General features: G+C 41.7%; 1 protein-coding gene across 1 annotated transcript in view; it reads left to right on the forward strand.

Annotated features, from left to right (window-relative positions):
* The window catches only part of Spata18 (spermatogenesis associated 18), a 32,409-nt gene that overhangs the window by 6,116 nt on the left and 3,673 nt on the right, over window positions 1–22,620 (forward strand). The window contains exons 2-12 of the mRNA XM_076864018.2: window positions 7,007–7,112; window positions 7,234–7,349; window positions 8,728–8,909; window positions 12,841–12,936; window positions 14,693–14,746; window positions 14,846–15,091; window positions 16,200–16,235; window positions 16,362–16,593; window positions 18,085–18,243; window positions 19,099–19,274; window positions 21,527–21,650. Of these exons, the coding sequence (XP_076720133.1) occupies window positions 7,007–7,112; window positions 7,234–7,349; window positions 8,728–8,909; window positions 12,841–12,936; window positions 14,693–14,746; window positions 14,846–15,091; window positions 16,200–16,235; window positions 16,362–16,593; window positions 18,085–18,243; window positions 19,099–19,274; window positions 21,527–21,650 (1,527 nt within the window). The remainder of the gene's footprint in view (window positions 1–7,006; window positions 7,113–7,233; window positions 7,350–8,727; window positions 8,910–12,840; window positions 12,937–14,692; window positions 14,747–14,845; window positions 15,092–16,199; window positions 16,236–16,361; window positions 16,594–18,084; window positions 18,244–19,098; window positions 19,275–21,526; window positions 21,651–22,620) is intronic.

Raw genomic sequence — 22,620 nt, forward strand, 5'->3', positions numbered from 1 at the left:
TAAGAGTGGGGTTACATTCCTGAATAATTTCCTCCTTTTTATTTCCTCTCACTTATCTACACAAAGTCACTTGAATTTGTTTGGTCCTACTTGTTGAAGTTCACTTCTATAACGTGACATATTCCTATTGACCTCCCTGCCTTTCTGCATACCCACTTCCAGTCAACTTTGATTCAGGTCTCCAAGGAATCATTTTTGTGGCTCTTCTTGCCCACACTGGAAGTTCTCAACACAGGCAAGACACTATCCTCTAGGGCCATGTTTTAGAAACTTAACCACAGTGGTCAGTGCATTTTATTTCACCGCATAACGCACATAAACTGTTGTATTTATACAGTCAAAAGCCACAGTGCTACATTAGACTGCAGGTACAACTGGTGGGTCCCCTACAACTTAATGAGCTGAAGAATTCCTACTACCCAGTGATATCATGGCCCATTGATCTGGTAAGCACATTACATTAATCACATGTTTGTGGAGATACTTGTTAAGAAAACTTATTGCCCTGTTAGTCGAATGGAAGTACAGTGAAACCAGAGTTTGAGAAAAAAACTTGATTCTCTGCTTCTGCTGGTGGGTGGGGTCTGCTTGAGTAGCAGGGCTCTGCAGCCCAGAAAGCCATTCAATGTTAGCAGCTAATGACAGCGGGGGATGCCTGCTGGCATCAGATCTCTGAAGGTTGCAGCTGGCAAAGCTGGATTCTTCTCCACTACTATTGAGTACTGTGTTGCGGCTTTTAATGGCAGACTATGGCTTCCAGTGTCAGAGCAGACCCCAGCAGCTCACCACCAATTTCTTTATGGGTCCTTGTCTTGCAAATTCGAAGAATGAAATCCATGGATGATAATGGAAGGCAAGAATGAAAGGAGTAGGATTTATTCAAGTGAAAAGAAAAGAGAACTCCTGCAAGGCGAGAGGGGACCTGATAGGGATTGCCACTTAAATGTACTTGTCTAGGGGCTTATATAGCAACTGGGTAGGGGTCTTGATAAGTATCTTTGCTAATCAGGCCTTGGAAAAGTACCAAGTCTTTTGGACAAAAATCTATGCTAATCTATGACACTGGAAAAGTACCAACTGTATTGGTTTAGTCCATGACTTTCTAATTGGCTTTGCCCTTTTAGACCTTGAATTTGAACTTTCCTGTAACCTCTTTTAGGGTCTGCCCCACTTTTGTTTTTACTGCTATTCTAGGACAAAGGTTTAGCTGCAATGCTTAGAAAATTTCTACAAGTTGACCTTATGGAGGAGCTTTTACATTAAAAAAAACCTTTAATTGGGATCCATTAACTATCCTATATTATTCAGTAGCACACACAATTATGTATAGAATACATTTGATAGTAATAATAAATTACTGTACTTTTTAACATTAGTTTGGAGTGTACTCCTACTTATAAAAACAGTTTACCATAAAACTGTTTGCTGTGATATTCCAGCAACATCCTCAGACACCCTACTTACTGTGACTCTTGATTGCATTGACATGACTATGTAGGTTTGTGAGAGTGTACCCTAAGATTTTCCCACAATGATGAAATTGCCTAACAACACAGGTCTCAGAACATATCACCATTGTTAAATGACTGAAAACAAGTTACATGAACAATTCTTACTTTTATTAATTATGATGTATTTTATTTTACTATTTTATGATTGGTAGTCGTCAACTGAGGCTCACTAAACTGACTTCACTACTCACTAATTTTGTGATGCTCAATCTTGATTGAACATGGGAAACATCTGGAGTTCTTAAAATAACCAAGGCCCAGTGCCCACACTGGAGCAGCGAAAGCAGAATTTCTAGTGTGGTGGCCCCTCCCCAGGTTCCTCAATGAAGACCTTCCTGTATCTTCTTGGCTCCTTACTACATCTTTTGAGTCTGGACTCTGAAATCTGGACTTAGTTTTATTACAACATGCATTTATTTGTGTTTATCTTAAACTATGCATTCCTTGAGGGCGAAAGCCTATTTCACTCAACCATTGTGTCCCTAGCATCTAGCACCAGCAGCCCCCCCCCCCCCATAAAGATTGGTGGAGAACATAAGTACCTGAGTGAAGCAGAGAAGAAACTGTGCCTTCTACTTCTTGAAGCCACTTTCTTCCCTGGCTTCCTAGTTCTTTTTCATTTTTCTTGCTGATTGTCATCGACTTCCTGTTTTTGTTTTGTTTTTCATTCACTGGCTCTTCTTCCTCAACCCACTTCTGATGTAGCAAGATGGCCCTGCAGCCTGCCCTCAGCCCTCTTCCCACCACTCACCTCCCTGGTGACCTCAATGCATGTGGCTTCCACTTTCTCCCATCTGCAGAGGGCTTCCAAGCCCACATCTTCAACTCCCACCTTTCACATGAGTTCCAGACCTACCTTGCATCTGCTTTTGGTAAAGCACCTGTTGGGGGGAGAGCTGGATTCTAATGCTGGAGGCTACAGGAATGGGTATAGGTCCCTGTTCAACCACGGTCTCTTCAAAATACTTCATTTTGTTTTTCTGCATTGGTGAACTCGGGCTGATGATGGCATTCAATTTGTAAGGTTGTTTTGAGGATTTGATGAAACAGTGTATATAAAACTTTGTGTGCAGTGCCTGGCTGGCATAGAGTTAAGTGCTCAATAATTGTTAGATACTATTACTAGACATTTCCATCTGAGGGTCTTATGGCCTCCTGAACTATCCAAACCCAAATGTAGTCTCAGCCCTCTCCTACCTCTGTCTGTTTCTAAACCTCCTGACCTCCAAGGTAATGCTGGAATCAGTGGGACTTTGACTGACCCAGGTGTATCATGGGCCTGGGAAAGACCTTTAGCAGACCTTTGTTATTGTCCATAGCCTTCCACTTCTCTTGGCCAGATGGTTACATCTGCCTACCTCTCCTCCAGACTCACTCTCTAACACAAACTCTGTGTGGTCTGCTCCTGCAGAAGTACTTTTGTAAAATGCCAAGCAAATCTGGTCTTTCCCCATCACCCTTCCACGCTTGCCTCAGAGATCTTCCAATGACAGGACAAAGCCCAGAACCCTTCATGTGACAAGTCACAGCTTTCAGATTTGGCCTTTGGACCCTGAACTCACTTTTCCCTAGTGTTTCTGCTTCTTATCTTTGATACTTGCGGTTTCTCCTTTTTGAAGTGCCCTTCCCTCTTCCCCTGATCTCTCGCAGAGCTTGTTGTGTCTGCAGTTCACTGTCCACACAAGGCCCTAACCTACTCTAATGTTATTTACTCCCGCGCGCTTCTCATTCTCCATCCCGCTTCCAAAGCTGGTGAACTCAGTGATAGTAGACAACTTCTTTTTCTTTTTTAAATGTAACTTTATCACTGCAACTGCCAGTCCTGGGACTTAACATGTAATAGGACTCAATGATTTATGAGGGAATGAACCTGGAGAGACTAGGCTTTGGAGACAAGAGTTCCAAAGAGTTCATGTCTTTGTTCTATTTATCTTAGTAGAATAATGTGACCTTCTTATGGCTTGAATATCCTGTGCAGTGCTTTGTGTAAGAAGCTGAGGCATGTTGTGACAGGTCTTTGGGAACAGGAGAATTGTGACATAGTATGTTGTATTCTGTGATTTAAGTTGAGTATGCAAACACATTTGACAAACATTCCTCTGGGTGCCCATTATGCACAGGCCCTGAGCAAAAAGCATTAAGAGCAGATCATAATGACACTACAATCCTGCTTCTAATTTAACTGTGTCTTTCCTTTATGCTAAGCTCTGTGCCTAAGTTAACTGGAGGGATTAACCGCCTCCTAAACATCAGGAAATGGAGGCTTCTATCTAAAGGAATTGAGCTAATGAAAGGAATCCAGATTTGAACCAAGCCCTGCCCTGTCCCTAAATTCCTGGCACCTTGCCTTGCTGCAAACCACCTCATGGCTTCTGATGATCGAACACCTCCTGTCTCTGGGGAGCTAGGCATGTGTTGATTCCATTTATTTCTCCTAACACTCAGCAAGGCCTTATTGTCCCCATGTGGAAGAGAGAAAATGGGCTCAGAGGATCACAGAGAACTGTGGCAGGTGGCAGAGCTGCGATCCTTGAGGTCTCCTTTGACTCCTCAGCTCATTCTCTATCCTCTTTGCAAATGGCATGGTCTAGCCAGAGGGCAAGAGTCTTGTAAGCAGGCCACTGAAGTTCAGTGTCATTGTGAGGCACACCATAGCCTAGGCCTGGTGCAGTGAGGAGGAAGTGACAGAGCTGCACAGGTTGTGGGGCGCAGAATCCTGATCAGGTCAATAATGTGTCGTTAAATCGTTCCTTCATCAGCGTTTGGGCCTTCAGTTTTCAGGATACTAGTAACAATAGATGCAGACACAAGAAAGAAAGGCAGGCTCATTTTTAGAAAGAACTCAGTCTGTTAGAGAGGAGAGGATGGAAGGACAAGATGAAGAGAAGGAATGACAACAGGAGGAAGTAGGGCTGCGACAGAGCTAGTTGCCAGGCACAGAAATTAACCCAGAAGCCCCTCAGTTACCGGCCCATCCCATGCCCATTCCTCACCAGTCCCATGAGGCCTTCCGGGGTCTGCCCTGCCAACCTCTCTGACCTATTCTTTTGCCACACTCACCTACTCATAGTCCTCCAGGTTGTCTATGTGTTCCTGCCTCAGGGCCTTTGGCCTTGCTGTGCCCATCGCCTGGCATGCTCTTTCCCTTTTGCTTCACATCCGTGAATCAGCCAGGTTTCAGCTCAAGTGTCCCCTCCTCACAGAGCTCTTCCCTGGTTGTCTTCCCCATTTACTCTTTGTCACACCAGCCATTCCTTGCCAAAGACTAGTTAAAACAAAATGTCAGTGTAAGTCAGAAGTTAGGAGCATGTGCTCTGGAACCAGGGTTCCGCTCTCAGCTCTGACAGCTCATAGCAGGAGAGCCTTGGGCAAGCTTCTTAACCTCTCTGTGCCTCAGTGTTCTCATCTGAAAATTGGAACGATAATAATAGCATAAGGTAGGATTGCAGGGATTAACTGAGATTCGAAGAGTAAAGCACTAGTAGTGCCTGGTCTACGGGGGTGTGTATGAAAATCAAAGAGTGAGTCATTTAATTTTCACTCATCCATCCCAATGCATGCCGAGTTTGAACATATAGACACGACAGAATGCAGGACTGAGCATACAGGGACAGGACAAGTAGTCTCTGTCCTAGAGGGGGCTTCAACCTGTCAGACTATTTCCCTTGTTGGTACAGATAATGAATTTTATTTGTAAACTTCTGCCTAGAGCTACCATTTATCTTCATTCTGGTTACATCCTCCATCTGCTTTGCTTCCTGTTCTGGGCTTTGTGGTGCCAATGCTGGATCATGACCCGAGTGACACATAAATCTATACAGTTTTACACCCATGTGATTCATTTATTGCTTATAATTTTACTTCTTCTTTTTAGTAGTATGTTCAATTAGATGTTTGGCTAATGGTGAAAGGTCAACTCTCACAAAAGAATGACCAAAGCAGAATAATAGCTAAAAGGCTCTCATCCTCGTCTTCTGTTTTCATTGCTTCGAAGGTTCCATAGATACTGGATCTATTACCTCTTCTCCAAGTCTGCCTCATTTCTTCTTGGGCTGGTTTTCACTTCCTCTCAGAAGCCTTCCCTGATTTTCTGAGATGGTGGGCTCCGTAGACCTTACACTCACTGTGTAGTAAGACTTACTGTTCCACTACAGTGGAGCTAGGGGAGCTATCTACTTGCCCTCTGGTCAACCTGTGCCTCTTTTTGTCTTATTCTTCATTGTATCTTCAATGCAGTCATTTTTTTTTCTGTTAAGAATTAGTGTTCTCACCATTTGATCCAGTTATCCCACTCCTTAGTATATACCCAAAGGACTTAAAATCTGCATACCATAGTGATACAGCCACATCAATGTTTATAGCAGCTCAATTCACAATAGCTAAGCTATGGAACCAACCTAGGTGCCCTTCAATGGGGGAATGGATAAAGAAAATGGAATATTACTCAGCCATAAAGAAGAATGAAATTAAGGCATTTGCCAGCAAAAGGATGGACCTGGAGGCTATCATGCTAAGTGAAATAAGTTAATCTCCCCCCAAACCCAAAGGCTGAATGTTCTCTCTGATGCTAACACACAATAAGGGTAGGAGAGAAAAGATAGAAGTACTTTGGATTAGACAAAGGGGAATGAAGGGAAGGGAGGGGATTTGGGAATAGGGAAGACAGTGGAACGAATCGGACATAACTTTCCTATGTTCATATATGAATACATTTCCAGTGAAACTCCAATCATGTACAACCACAAGAATGAGAATTATACTCCATCTATGTATGATATGCTAAAATATACTGTACTCCCATGTACATATAAAAAGAACAAATAAAAAAAGGTTAATTATAAAGTAAGAATTAGTGTTCTCTTTGCATGTATAATAAAAATTGAATTTATGTAGAGGACAAGATCCATTACAGCAGATAAATTAGCAATTTTCATTTTATAAGGGGACTTTTTTTTAAAATTAGTTCATTTTATAAGGGGACTTTTTTTGCAGAATCCACTGAGTAGGATGATGCTATAAAAACAACCTCAAATCTTAGTGGTTTCACACACACACACACAACGACTTTCTTGATTATGTAGTAGTTTGGTGCAAGTGCTCAGTCAGAAGCCTTACAAATCTTGAGAATCCACCATCCCTGATGCCCTTGGGTTCTCTGCTGGCCCTTTTCTGCATTTGACTGGCCAATGGGAATGAGAGAAGAAGATGGCTTAGGGGGTTTTCTTCTTGGCTATGCCTGATCATGGCACACATCACTTCCCAGACCGCTAACTGGACTCAGTCTCAGGGCCACACACACTCCTGGGACTCTGGGGCGAATGGTCCCACTGTGTGTCCAGGGGGGAAAGGGGAACAGGTTTTGGTGCCTGCCCAGCAGTGTCTGCCGCAGCGAGCATTTCAGAGCCAGGAGCCCCTGGATCAAGAGACCCTTGTCTGTCTGCAGCGGGTTCCAGAGTAAAGGAATCACACTGATTACTGCTGTTTCGACTTTACAGACAAACTCATGTGATCAGAATCTAAATTACTGCCTTGAAATCATTGAACAAGTTGCCAGAGTGCAGGGACAGCTCTTTGGAATCCTCACTATTGCAGCCCAAGAAGGTGAGAATGGCCCACACTTTGCCATCTCTCTCTCTTCTAGTCTCTTTCCATTGTTGGTGTTTGCTGACTGAACTGGTGTGCACTTCGCTTTCTCTCTCTGACCTTGTGCATGTTTTCTTAGGAGGACATAATGATGGTGTGGAAACAATCAAGTCTCGCCTTTTGCCTTGGCTGGAGGCTTCTTTTACTGCTGCTTCCATGGGAAAACCTGTTGACAGCAGGGTTCCCTCTCTACAGGTAGGAATGCTAAAGAATGACCCTTGACTTCCTGAAACAATGCAATAAAACTGAAATTTCTGAGATAATGAGAGAACTTAGCAAAGAGTGTCATAATTTGGGATTACTGGTTTCCATGGGAGAGTGTCAATTCCAACAGCTGGAGACCAGACTAGAATAGAATATGGGCCTTGCTTCATGCATCAATGTCGTTGTGTCTGGGTAAATACAACATCAGTATATGAGTTTGTTTTCCGGGACCACAACAAAATACCTGAGATTGGATAAAATATAAATAAAAGAGTTTGATTTAGCTCCTAAGTTCTGAAGGCTGAAAGTCCAAATAGCACAATGCTGACTCTAGAGGGACCTCCTAGGGGACATATGGCAGGAGCATATGTGGGAGACAGAGATCAAATAGAGACAGGAATCCAGCATGTGAAGAAGGTCAGGATTGCTCTTTTATAGCAACCATTTCCAAGAACTACATCAGTTCCCTCCGAGGACGGTGTTCTCAATGACCTAAAAGCCACGTAAGGTTCCACATCCCCTCTCACCTTGCCATACTGGGAACCAACCTTCCGACCCATGCACCCTTGGGGGACACACTCAAACCATATTCAAATCACAGTGATCGCCAGCTTTACTTTTAAATGTTTAAATGGATATACATGAATCCCTTTCTAAAACTGAAGCATTTAGAGCAGACTGTTTCAATGCAGGGGTCTTAACTAGACAGAATTCCTGCTTGGAGATCTAGGGCCAGGAAATCTGTCCTGCTCCCATGGCCCTTGGTAGGGTCTGAACATTTATGTCTCCGTTTCCTTATTTGACTGAATTAGGACAATGATTTTACTGACCTAATAATGGGGTCACTGTGAGAATGAAATGCAATAAACATGAAAAAACCCTTGCAGAGGTGTGGTGTGTGGTTAAGACTTTAATAGCTATCAGTTGTCATCACTCAGTAATTTTTCTCCCTGAGGATTTTTAAATGGTTCTCAAATTTTTACTCCCTGTGGGTATTACATCCGGTTGTAGAGACATCGGATGATGCTTTAAAAGTATTTATTTATCTATTTTTTGTAAATCAAAGTGTAATTTATGTACAGTGAAATCCCAGGTCAGTGAGTTTTGACAAATCCCTTACTGAGAGATGAAGCATTTCCATCACTCCAGAGTGTTTCTTGTGCCACTCCAGGGCAACCACTCTTCTTGTTTCTATGACTCCAGATCAGTTTTGTCTGCTCTAGAACTTGATGCAAATGGAAGCACACATTATGTGTTCTTCTGTGTCTTGACTTTTTTTTTTTTTTTTTTTGCTCAGCGCAGTGTTTTGCAATCAATGTCATTTTGTGTATTCAGACTAATTTTTATTTATTTTTTGTTATCTTTTCAGGACACATTTGAAAGGGAGAGACTTAAAGGGAGTAGTCCTCGGGACCTTAAAGGGAGGAGTAGTCCCCGGGACGTTAAAGCGAGTAGTCCTCGGGACCTTAGAGCGAGTAGTCCTCGGGACCTACAACAACTAGACTCTGACTTGAACTCAACCCGTAATCAACTCAACCAGGTTAAAGACGAGTAAGAGGAATGCAAGTTATCTTTCTTCAAAAAGAATTGTTTTCAATTTAACTGTTTAAATTTGAAGGAGAATAATAGCTCATGTGAAATGTGGGCATTTGTAAATAAGTGACATGATTTGCGTGCGTGCGTGAGTGTGTGTGTGTGTGTGTGTGTGTGCGCGCATGCACACATTTGTGCAAGTTGGGAGTCAATGTCTGAGTTTGGGGACAAGATACCAATCTGGTCTGTGATCCCTGGTCCCTCGCCTCCATCTGCTGAGCTATTCCCCCTCTGCAGGTCCAGCATCAGCTCAGAGTTATAAATAAGTAAAGATTGTAGATGAAAATCTATCCTTGGGAGGAAAGATTTTTTTTGAAAAAGATATAGAAGGGGAAGAGTTAAAGAGGATGAAAGATCAGCTAATGAGGAAAAAGAAGAGAATAAAAGACAAAGCAGCTATACTAATGTTCTTTTCAGGGCCTATTGATGCCTGATGGAGAGAGTTAGAGTTTAAAAAAATAAGATTTTGAAATAATTCTTAGGTATAATAATATATTTTAAAAAGTTAATGGCAGGCAACAACAGATGTCAGAGGCAGGCTCTGGGCAGTCAGGGTAGCAAGCACAGGGAATCACTGCAAAGAAAATTGCAAGTTTGGATTTGTTCTTGAGGAAGATAGACAAATATGCATGAAATTGCCTTTGACAGAACTTAACAAAAGTCTGTTAATAAGGTCTTTCCACTCCCACAGTATCGATCCATTGCTTCTGGGAAGGGAAAGGAAGTCTGTTTTAACCAATTAAGTCTGGGATGATATAGTTGTAGCCCTCTGCGTTGTTCTCATGAGATGTCCTGTCTTCTCTCCCAAATGAAGATATCCCTATTGATTTAGTTTTACTTGATTATAAAAGTAGTACTAATTTCCTCATCAAATGTACAAGTACCAAAAATGTAAAGATGAAAATAACTGTTACCTCACCTCTGTCAACATGTTGGTATATTTGGCTCCAGACATTTTTCTACGTACTTATGCCTCTACATGCACCTGTGCATTTTCCCACTTGGAATCATAGTCAGCGAGCCAGGAGTACAACTGCAGAAGTCAAATTGTACAGCTGTAACATGCAGGGAACATGATTTCTCTGACTCTCTATTTAGTTCAACCCATGTCAGCTGATCTTTATATTTGCCTTATCTAGGTCTTTCCTGGTTAAGTATAGTCACTTTTGTGAAACTTCAGTTAATAGTGAGAACTTCTATTCAGAGGTAGTTTCGCCCTGGCATGGAGCTTCCTTTCCCCTTATCCTTCCTTAGATTGGCATCTAGGGAAAGGATGCTTAGATAGTCTCCTGGTGCTACAGATAAGATCTTTTGCTTGTGTACTGTATTCTCAGCCTTAGTGGACTTGGCACTAGTGTCTTGTGCTGAGGGGTCCTGAGTTGTGCTTTGTCTGCTTAGGTTTCCAGGAATAAGAGCCCCTCTAGAGGCTTCTAGTTGTGAAGCAGGATTTCAATACTTTGCTGGTTCTTTTTTATTTTTGGTACTGGGATTGAACCCAGGAGTGATTAACCGCTGAGCTATCCTCAGTCCTTTTGTCATTATTTTATTTAGAGATAGGGTCTCACTGAGTTGCTTATGGTCTCGCTAAATTGCTGGCTTTGAACTTGTGGTCTATTTGCCTTAGCCTCCTGAGCCGCTGGGATTTCAGGTGTGGACCACTGTGCTCAACCCACCTGTAGTTCTTATTCTGTGTTTTTATTTAAGGTAATCCAAATGTAAGTCTGTTCCCCAAATTCTGTGGTAAGCAGCTCCCTCTTCCCTCTCTGATTCTGGCTTCCTTTTCTTCAGTTCCTCAGATGGTCCTTTGCAAGCAGTGTGTCCCAGAGCTGTCTTCTCAAACAGAAGTCTTTGCTGGGTGGGGTCTTACTAACTCCTGAGATGCCCTCAAGCCATCTTTCCTATTGTCCTGATGCAAAATACTTGGTGGCTTCTGTTTCTCCAGCTCCTTCTCCTCCTCCTCCTCCTCCTCCTCTTCCTTCTTATTCTGAGATGGGGGTCTCTCTGTATTGCCCAGGATAGCCTCACTTATTATTCTCCTGCCTCAGAATCCCAAGTATCTGGGATTACAAGGATGGGCTACTGCACCCAGATTCTTTTCTTAATGGCATTAATCTCTTTAACAACCATATTCTTATTGGATGCAACTTTAAATGTGCTTTATTTTGGGACAAACTCCAAGTTTTATATCTTTCCACACTGATTTTTTGCTTTTGATTCTCACTGTGAATCTGGCTAAAAGCAGCCTACCACTGCCTATATGCTGTGTTGCCTTGAAATTTCCTGCAGCACATTAATTAATCCATCACCTTTAAACTCAACTTCCCATAAAGTCTCAGCATGAGCAAAGTGTAGACAAATTCTTTGCCAGAACTGAAACACCCTAGAGTCCTCATTTCCATTTGAAGCTTCGTGAGCTTTACTCTTCACATTTTTTACTCTTTACTCTTCACATTCCTATCAGCATTGTTGTTTTGAGCTTCCACCAGAATCATTCATGAAGTTCTCTTTATGGCATTCTAAGCTTTTTCCAGTCTGCTTCTCCAAATTGATCGAAACTCCTCCTGCAAATGAATTCCAAAGGCTCCTGAACCATACAGTCATGTTTAATCATAGCGACCACCTCACTTCTCAGTAGCAATTTTCCATTTTAGTCAGATTTACATCTCTCTGACAAAATATCTGATGTAAACAACTTAAAGGAGGAAAGATTTATTTTGGTTCATGGTTTCAATCCTTGGCCACTTTGCCCCTGTCCTTTTGGACTTGTGGTGAGGCTGAATATCATGGCAGGGAATATGTGAAGCAGAGCTGCTCACATTATGACCATCAGGAAGCAAAAAAAAAAAAAAAAAAAAAAAAAAAAAGAGAGAGAGGGAGAAAAGGGAATCAGGGTCCATATATAATCTTTAAAGACACTGCTCCAGTGACCTGTTTCCTCCAACTAGGCCCAACTTCCCCATCATCTGGGGACCAAGACTTCAACACACAAGCTTTGGCGGGGGCGGGGGGGGGGACACTTAAGATCCAAACCACAGCAGAATCCTGGATCTCATTTCCCACTCTTCTTTCACCTGTGTTTTCTTAGCCTCAGGATTACTGTGATGAAAGTTTTCCTGTTCCAGGGAGGCAGATCAGAGAAGTCAGGGACCCATGATTATCTCATGGTTCCCAGGGCAACTTCACTGAGAACCACTGATCTTCGTCCATGGTCATCCATCCCACTTCCACTTATTTTTAAATTTAGATAGGCCTAAAAAAAATAGAGTATATTATTATGATTTGCTTACAGTGAAGAGAATCCTTGAAACTAACAACAAAAACTCAGGAAAATTGTGCACAATAAGTGGTAGACATCAGAAGCAGAAAGACCTGAAATACTTGTAGTCTGATGTGATTGTGGAGGACTTTCGTAGTGGGCAATAAGCTTTTTATATTATGAAGTTTGGGGAAAATAAGGCAAATGCAGCTCTACAGTGCAAAGTAACAGGAATAGGTATTGGTATATTGGAGAAAAATGGGGATTTTATAGAGAGACAACCTGGGGATTGGGTATAAATAGAGTAGAAGAATTAGGAAGAGGTGAAGGAGGAATTGAATGAGTTCCTTCATCCTTTACATTTTAACATTAATAGTTATCACACAGTCTTTAAAGTAGCTCTGACCTTCCTTTGTGTTTGGCCTTGAGCTAAGGGTGCTGGCATGTTTTTGTGTCCATGTCCACCATAATATCTGCAATATTATCTGATTGAGTGCAGATGTCTTATAATTTGATTTTTGTTTTCATTGAATTTATATCATATGACAAAGGTCTCCAAGAGAACCTAGGCCTTGATTTGGAAAGTCTGCTGATTTTAGAAAATCTGTCTTTAGTTACTGATTTCTCTTACAGTCTTGCTGAAACTGGAAAGTCTCTCGAAGAAACCAAGAACAGATCTGCCATATCCCTTTTGGCTGCAGAGGAGGAAATAAATCAGCTAAAAAAGCAGTAAGAAAAATGATAGGATTATTGCAGCCTGCCGATTAATCATTGACTCAAGTTTTTTTTGATGCTCTGTTACAGTATGAAAAAATATTATTCATAATTAGAGAGAAAAGGCAGCAACATTTTTAGTAATGTTTGATATATTTTTCTTATTACAAAAATGTTACCTAAGACTTAGGATATGTAGCTCAGTGGTAGAGTGCTCACTTAGGATGCTTGTGGTCCTGGGTTCAAGCCCAATACTACAAAAAGAAAACAAAAATATTACTTACGTGATATAGACTAAAGTCTCTGAAGTACAACATAATATGAAGATATCTAAAAACCCTCTCATAATCCTAGTGCCAGTAACTGTCCATTTGATGTTCCTTCTGATTAACAGTGCAGAATACAGAATAAAGTATATAAGTATATATTTTTGATCCCATTGTTTTCCTCTGTCACCATGAAAAAATAATTGCAGAACTTAGTTTCAAATACGTTCATCATTTCCATCATTTGGATATTTCCTTCATGTTGAATATTAACTTAGATGTGGATTTTCAACATTGGAAAACAACACTGGGATAATTTTGTGGAAAATCTGAGCTTAAATTTCATATTATTACCTAAAGATCAATTTCTAGAAGGGAACAAATCAACATGTGGATCCTTTAAGGTTATATGTTTCTTAGTGTTAGTTTTGATTTCCAAGTGGGAAGTTTATTTTACTCACTTATACTCACAGACACATACTCAAACTCACACTTTCTGATGGTTTTCATATTCTAGTTGTTCTCTTTTCTTCAGGAACACACATACCTCTTAGCTTAGAAGCTGTTCTGTTTTCCACTTCTAACTTCTCCTTCATCGTCATTTTAAACTCTTATTTCCTATTTGGTACATGTTCGCAAGTTCATTGATCATATTGCTCATTGGTCTCCATAGTTCTGAATCTGTTGTCTGCTGTTTCTGGTGTAGCTTTTAATCCTATTACCTTTTTTCATTTCTCTTCATACTTCTGAATCTTAATTCTCACCTTCTCATCTTGCACTATTGTCATGATCATCATAGCATGTTCTTCTATGGCTTTTGCTTCTGTTTTGTGGAAGCCACATCTCTTTGGATCTTCAGGAGGGTGCCAGTTTTATTTCTAAAGATTTTTTGTTGGTTTGTTTCTGTACTCCATTATTTTCATAGTTTTGTACTTCTAGATAGTCTTTTGATAGTCTTTTGAATACCATTCAATTTCCATTGAAGTCCATCCCTCCAACTCTTTTCTTTTCTTTTCTTTTTTTTTTTTTTTGAGGTACTGGGGAGTGAACCCAGAGCCTCATGTTTGCTAGGCAAGTGCTCTACCACTGAGCAACACCTTCAGCCCTGGACTAGGATTTGAAGGTCAGGTGTTTCCAGAATTTCATAGAATGGAGACCAGTGTGGAACAGCATGAGTATAGGTCCACTCTACTTCTCTTAGAGGCCCTGCATGAGCATTCTTTCTTTAGGGACCTTTTCCCATGCAAGCTGCAGATGGGAACTAACCCCCAGATACTGGCAATTCTCTACTCTTTGCTCATATGTGTTTGTTCATGTGTATTTCCATTTCACCTTTCCAATGCAAAATGGCAGGCTAATGTTAGGTATACCAGTTGTTGCTTATTGCCCTCCCTCCCTCCCTCTCTCTCGCTTCCTCCTTTCTCTTCATTTCTTTTTTCTTTTCCTTCCTTTCCTCTATTTAATCTTTTCCCTTCCCTCCCCAACCTGTTCTCTCTGCTCTTCAGGCTTAAGTCTCTTCAAGCCCAGGAGGATGCTCGCCATAGGAACTCAGAACCTAGGCGTACAGACCAGAGCAGAGAACAGAGCAGAGACCAGATCAGACCTGAGCACCGCAGTTCCTTCAAGAGGGGCTCAGAGAGAAGGAGCTCTGATCAGAGGAACTCCGAGCCACGCTCTGATCAGAGGAACTCGGAGCCACGGACCTTAGAGCAGCGGTGCGCAGAGCAGCGGAACTTAGAGCAGCGGTGCGCAGAACTGCGGAGCTTAGAGCAGCAGCGGAACTTGGAGCAGCGGTGCGCAGAGCAGCGGAACGCAGAGGTGATCTCTGACTATGAGAAACAGCTCCGAAACCTGAAGGATGAGATTGCTGTCTTGTCTGCTGAAAAAGCTGGTCTTCAAGGAAGGTCTGACAAATTCTCATTGATCTTTTCATTTGGCTTTTTTTTTTTTTTTTTTCTCTGAGCTAGTAGTAAAAGTCTGAAGTTGATGGAGTTGGGGACTACAATAACCCTGTAAACCAAAACTGCAACAATATTTTCTTTATCCATCTGTTGAAGGGCATGGTATTTTTTTTCCCTATGTCACATGATGGGTGGTGTGTGTAGGTTAAGTATTATGAAATACTTTTCCACTGAAGGGCAGGTGTGTTGAGGTGGGTCATTAAGACAGTGTGAGATGAAGACACAGAAGCATGTTGATTTTGGGAGTCTCCTCTCACTTTTATTTTTTCTACCCCCTCTGCTCCAGGCTCCCAGCATGCTCTAATTCAGGCTATTGAAACATCATCCTTGCCTGTACCCATTTCCCTAAATGACACCTGAGTCATTTTTGGGACTCCCTCTGTGCTGTCCTGGTGCTGATGTGTACTTGCTCCCTGGAACCTGTTCCTTTCTGCCATGGTAGGGGCATCTTCACCCTGGAAATTAGCAAACATAAGGCCTTCTCCACCCCTTCCGATAGCCTGCCAGTCAGCACTGACAGCATTGTACAGTTTCTCATGTAAAATGTCCCTTTCCTGGGGCCATGTCCTCTGGATTAGCTGGTTGATAACTTCACTTCCTATTGGGTAGCAATCCAGATTGTCCCACAAGGCTGGAGCGATGTGCTCCTGTGGTGTGTTAGTATTCCAGGGTCAGAGTCAGAAACTTCAACCTCTGACTTCTCCTCTTGAACTCTGGCTCTTGCTAGCTGTGTTCCTTGAGGATGGTCCTACATTTGTGTAAAATGGCCAAGAAGCAGAGCTGGCCTCACAGGGTTGTTTCAAGGATAGACGTGTCACACTAAGGGGAGTGCTTTATAAATCCCAACTACTAGGTAGATATGGAATAGTTCTTCCAGTAATTTCTTACTTGGGGTGGCCTTTGAGACTGGGGGGAAGGTCATTCCAGACAGCCACTTGACCTCCCTTGGAGGGTTGGGTGTGTCATTTGCAGTTGATGTGGGGAGAAGAACCAGGAACAAGCAGAGGCCAGGGACTCAGCGTGTCCCAGCCTGATTCCTCCTCCTCCACAGGGCACCCAGGAGCCGGTCTCCTAGCCCTGGCCCACGCAGCGGCAGCCACAGCCGCAGCCACAGCCGTAGCCACAGCCGCAGCCACAGCCGCAGCCACAGCCGTAGCCAGAGCCACAGCCGCAGCCAGAGCCGCAGCCGCAGCCACAGCCTCAGCCACAGCCCCAGCCACAGCCCCAGCCGGAGCAGGTCCAACAGCCCCAACAACAAAATCGCCAAGATCAGAAGCACGTCCCCAAACGGTGGTTCCAAAATGTCCAGTGTGGCACGCAAAGCTGCTCTCCTGTCCCGATTCAGCGACGCCTATTCCCAGGCCCGCCTGGATGCCCAGTGCTTGCTGCGGCGCTGCATCGACAAAGCAGAGACAGTGCAGCGGATCATCTACATTGCCACTGTGGTAGGTGACACTCTGGTGGCCAGACTTGAGCTGTCCTGGGTGCAGTGGGGAGACATTTGGGTAAAGTGAATGGTACAACTTTAAAGGGACTTGTGCATCTTGAGGTCACTGAATGGGGGCATTCCGGTCTCCCCTTCTGTCCCTTCCCTCTCCTTCACTCCTTCCTTTCTCCTTCACTTCCTCCCTTCTTTCATTACAAATATTCGGGGGTGAATTGCTTTTCACGACAATAACTGTTCATATGCATTTATTAGTATTGACCAATTTGTTGAAGAAGTGTCCATAAATGTAGCAATCTTTTCAATGGGTATATACTAAGTTGATTAGCACTGTAAATCAACTTTGTCTAATATGATCATGCGCGTGCGCCTGCGCACGCACACACACACAATATATATATATATATATATATATATATATATATATATATATATATATATATAAAATCAATCACTGCAAATGACTGTTGTTTGATTCATTTACTTCAGGTCTAAACATCAGAAGTTGCAATTGTGTCAACTCTTCATTTATTTAATGAAGAGTAGTTAATGAAACTGCTAATACACCAGCTTGCTTGAGTTGGGCAAATTAAAAACCTACAGTCCTTAGTTTCTAAAGTAAATACATTTGTTCAATGGGTTGTTCAATGCCATACTGAGATACTAAGGGTCTATTATGAGAATAATTAGATATAAAAAAGAAAATGTTGCTATGACAGCAGAATTGTCCAGAATCCTGTGTCTATTCATTTATATCAGAGGTCAGTACACTATGGCCTATGGACTATACCTGGGCCTGGCTTGTATTTCTATGAGAAATACTGCCCCAAAACTAAGAATATAAGAATGATTTTTACATTTTTAAAGAATTGTAAGGGAAAAAATGTGAGAGATTGTAGGTAGTTTGAAAAACCTAAAAGATTTGGCTCCTCATACAAAAATTTTTTGCCAACCCTGGTTTTTATAATTAAGAATCACTGAGTTGGTTATAGCTGTGCAAACATAGAGGCTGGGTCTCTTTTTTGTAACTGAGTTTTCCCGGGGCCTACTATATAAAAGGTATTTATAAAGATTTATTGAATTAATATGTAACAGGAAATATGCATGACAATGTATGTGCTTATGTAGGGAATGAACTCTAGACTGAGAGTTTTCTCTCATTCTCGGCCAGTGATATGCTGTTGTAGTGGGCTCATGGTAGAGGACCTCTGTCCTTAAATCTGTACTATCCTGCTTCACTGCACTCAGAAAGACCAGAACAGTGGCTAATGCTTGCAATTAGTGAATGTGGGCTGTTATGTATCTACTTGCATGCTTTTCAAAATTGAGAGATGTTATTTTCTATCATATTAAAAACATTTCGACGAACTGTGTTCAGTTATCTGAAGTCTAATATGATGTGGATTTTGTTATTCTTTTGAATTCATTTCTTTGAACTCATTTACCCTCCTCCTCTTATTAGATAATAAATGTGTTGTGTTTTCACATGCAGGAGGCATTTCACGTGGCGAAAATGGCATTCAGACACTTCAAGATCCGAGTGAGGAAGACATTAACACCAAATTATGGAGGGTCGAATGACTTTGAGAATGCTGTCTCCGAATATATCATTTGCCATCTTGATCTGTATGATTCCGTTAGCAGTGTTAACGTAAGTGTCGGGTCTCTTGTTAGAACTGGCTTGTGGTTGATGACATTTGCAATGGAGATTCATAATTCAGGAACTTGTTAGCATTTGTATTGCTTCCAGTTAACAGAAGAAGGAACAGCATTCAGTTAGTCTTGTAGCACTAGTCACTTCTATCTATTTTTTTCTTAGAAATTTTATGGAAAAAAATGTCCTGAGATTTAGAGCTCTGTTCTTCAAGTGGGGCCCTAAGATTGGGAGATAGAATATCATAGTCCTTAAGAGGAAGGGATTTGGGAATAAGGATGGATTTGCATACTGACCCTGCCACTTGACTGCCTAATGTGATGTTACATGTTTACATAACCTTTTGGGGCTTAGATTTTCTAACCTTTAAATGGAAACAACAATGATTATTACCCCCACAGAGTCATTGAGAGGATTTAATGAAAGAAAGCGGATCGTTTGCTTAGCACAAGACTTTGCACGTAGTAAACACTCAATAAAAGCAAGCTATTTTAATTATTCTTATGGATTAGGAACACGTCAGAGTTCTGTGTTGGCACCTTATACACTTATACAGCAAAGAAAAATAAGAAAATAATTTAAGAATCCATGGACCATTTTCCCTCTTAGTTTTGGGCCTTCAGCATGTCATTTGTGCTCTGTGTATCTTTCCTCCTTTCCTATCAACGAGTGACAACATCTTTCTTTATGTAGCACCTATACTGTTTTTCTGGCTTATTTTCACTGAAACCCTCTTTTCCCATCTCCCATTGGTCCTAGCTGATGTTAGAGTCCTCAGGGTGTCTGAGTGTCTTGTCACAGGTTGGCCACCAGATAATGCCATTTTTTTTTTTTTTTGGTTTTGTTTTTCAGGATGTGATCCGTGCCATGAATGTCAACCCCAAGATCTCGTTCCCCCCTGAAGTTGACTTTTGCCTTCTCAGTGACTTTATCCAGGAGATTTGCTGCATCGCCTTTGCCATGCAGTCCTTAGAGCCACCCCTTGACATTGCCTTTGGGGCAGATGGAGAAGTTTTTAATGACACCAAGTAAGAGACACAGGAGCAGAAGCTAAGGGATCCCCCTTAATAGCTGCCTTGCTTCTGTTCCTGGGAACAGTGCCGGGGAGGGGACTCCAGTGTATGTGTGTGTTGGAGGGGGGATGAGTAGACCCTCTGCTGTCCAGGGCCTGCTGTGGACTTCTCTGTACTTCTGAGCAGGGCCTTCCTGGGCTCATTCTCCACTAAATAGACTGGGCTTTGGGGAGAACTAAGGGTACCTGGAACCTGTCTGGAACATTTTAAAAGAAAGGTGCTCTATAAATGCAAATGTGTATTACTTTTTATTGGCTTTTATTGAATTATTTAGGCTAGGTTCCTCAAAGTACAGTGTGCAGTGTGCAGATCACTCAAGGTGCTTGTGCAAAATGCACATTCCTGTGCCACATTCCATGATATGCTGTTTCATGCTGTCAGTCTGTGGTGGAGCTTAGGAAGCTGCAATTTAAAAAGTACCCAGTGTGCTTTGTGCACACTAAATTTTGAGAGGATGCACTGTATTCTTATCTAGAATCAGATTTCTAAATTTTACATGGCAGATATTCTCTTTATAAATTAAAATATATTAAATTAATTTTAAACATTTATCGAGATTTGATGAAATTTTAGCTATAACTGGAGATTAATCTGGGAAGAGGCCAAGAACACTGATTCTGTCTCTGGCTGCCTGGGTTCAAATCTCAGCTCCACTTCCTATTAGCTGGGTAGTCCTAGGCATGCTACTCTGTTTTCCTGTTCCTTAATTTCTTCTCTGTCAAAGGGGGAAATAATGATGCCTACTCCCTAGGAATAAAAGGATAGCTGAGGTAACTGCTGGCATGCTCAGGAAATATCAGCTCTGGTTGTTGTTGGAGTCATGGAGTTGGGGGGAAGGGGCTACCCAGGACTCTTGAAAGCATGTTGTTGAGGGAGACCACATACTTTTGGGGGGCTTAGGCAAATCATATCAGTGATGGGGCTTTCTGGTTGCCTTACAGCACAGCTTTTATCTGTTTCTAGTTTCTTTTAGGTCACTGATCCCAGCATGCCTCCACTCATGGAAGAACATGACATCACAGGTGGATCTTTCTGGTTCATTTACAGAGCATATATCATCATGGTCATCCACCTTCCTTTATTCCTCTCTCCTTTGGAGGAAGGACAGTAACACTTAAACTTTCACCCATTTTAGTTTGTAGAATTTGCCCACTTCCCAGACCTGTCTGCCCTCCCAATCACAGGCCTTTAACCAGAGGCACCTCCTGCCTTTCTTGCCTGGATGGCTGTCCAGTTAAAATCAGGATTCTAAACAAAGATTGGCTTTGTTTCTACCTTCAGCTCTCTGCATCCTCCAGGGTCTCCATCTGCAGATTCAACCAACCAGGGAATCATAGTTCATGCTCTGCTGAGTATTCATTTTAGTGAAAGTGTCTGCAATTAAACATACGCGAGTTTGAACTACCAGTGGAGGGGGTTAACAAACTTACAGTCATTTTTCTTTTTTTCTCATATTTAGCCTTAAAATACTATTGACACATTTTGAGGGCAACTAAAACCTGCTATTTTATTTCCTCTCATGTTGAGACTAAACCATGTTTCCTTTATTTGTTCAGTTAAATTCTCTTTAGACTCAATTGCAGGACCTCATATACATTAACCTTTAGTTTATTGTATTAGAGCCAACTTATTTTTGTGGCCTCCTTGATCTATTTTTGTATAATCATCATCTGTTTTTCATTTCCTGTCCTCCCTACCTTTGAGCATGTTTCTGTTTGTACAAGTTGTTGGTAAACGTGTTGATGTATAGGATTAAAAGAGAACCTTTAATATCTTCAGTCAGGTTCATTGATCCATTCATTACTCTTTGGATAGGATCATGGAACTAGTTTCCAGGCCACCTGCAGAAGTAAACCATCCACCTGTATTTCTTTTACTTTGTCCATAGAGACAGCATGGAGAATCTTATAGGAAGCCTATGGGACTTCAGGTAGTCTCATTTCCCTGTCTTGCGAATCTTACAATCCTGAGCAGAGAAGGAATAAGATTAGTCTCCAGGACTTGCTCTAAGTGACTTCCTGACAGGTCCTAGTTATCATTGGTTTCTATTTTAAGAGCCTGCAGCCATCTCTTTAATAACAGGATTGGGATCCATATTTACCTAGATCTAAACATAATCAAAAAAGAAACTTCATATGCAAGGTTTCCCCCGATGATGCTATATAATTGCTTAACTTCTTTTTTCTGTTCTTTTGTGTTTACTGTAGGTACCGCCGTAGCTATGACTCGGATTTCACTGCTCCCTTGGTCTATTACCACGTGTGGCCTGCTCTCATGGAGAATGACTGCGTCATTATGAAGGGAGAAGCTGTCACCAGGAGAGGGGCTTTTGTACGGTGGCCTTGCATAATGACAGTTCATCCCCAGTGTTTGATTCACAAGTTCGAGAATATTTATAAACCCAAAGATTCTATAGAAGAAATTGATGAAGAGTTGTTTGATAAGATTTCATAAAAAGGAGAAGAAGATGGCCTTAGAAAAGCAGATTGTTTTTATTTATTCTTCCATCATTCTGCATTGTTACCTGGCAGTAATTTCTTTATTGCTCTATTTATAAGATGGAACTAGTCAAATTACCTCTTCTTAGAGGGATTATGATGTTTTAAGGGAAAACCCTTGAAATCGTCTTATTGGAGGCTTTCTATAATCCTAAGCATTTGAAAGTGATTAATGAACTTTCAGGAAACAATTTGACATTTTTTTTACTGATAAGTCTTCATTTTTGGAAACTATAAATGTGCCATTTTTCTCTCCTTGGTATGACATGTAGAAAGGGGAGGGATGGAGAAAAAGAGGAGTCAGGGAAGAGGAACAGATCAGTTTTGGAAGATTGCTTTCTATATTCAGGGCTATACAAGTGCTAAACATATTAAATAATTTAACAGACTTCATAAGGGAATCCTGGATGTCTAATTGTGTGAGCATGTGTGTGTTGTAGGAGGACCGGGTGCTGCAACTGGTGGCCACAGGTGCTGGTTGTACATAGTTCATGGGATACAGTGTTGAACCTGGCCTTATCTAAAAAGGGTTAATTCTAAAGGGAAACCCCTTGATCCAGAGCAAAACCATCATCTGGGTGGTCTCTGATTCGATTCTCTTTGAACTGGGCAATAGGGGAAATGCCTGCCTCATGGCAGCATATAGTGAAGGGGAGGGGTGTATTTTATTTTTAAAGAACTTAGGAAAATGGTTGTGTAGCTTAAAAATCCCATTGTGGTGGATTGTAACTTAATAAAATGTTTTGTGCTCTGAGAGTGGAGCTCATCAAAACTGGATTTTGTTGATATGACAGCTACACATG

This window comes from Callospermophilus lateralis, chromosome 8 (genome assembly GCF_048772815.1).
Source record: "Callospermophilus lateralis isolate mCalLat2 chromosome 8, mCalLat2.hap1, whole genome shotgun sequence".
NCBI lineage: Eukaryota > Metazoa > Chordata > Mammalia > Rodentia > Sciuridae > Callospermophilus > Callospermophilus lateralis.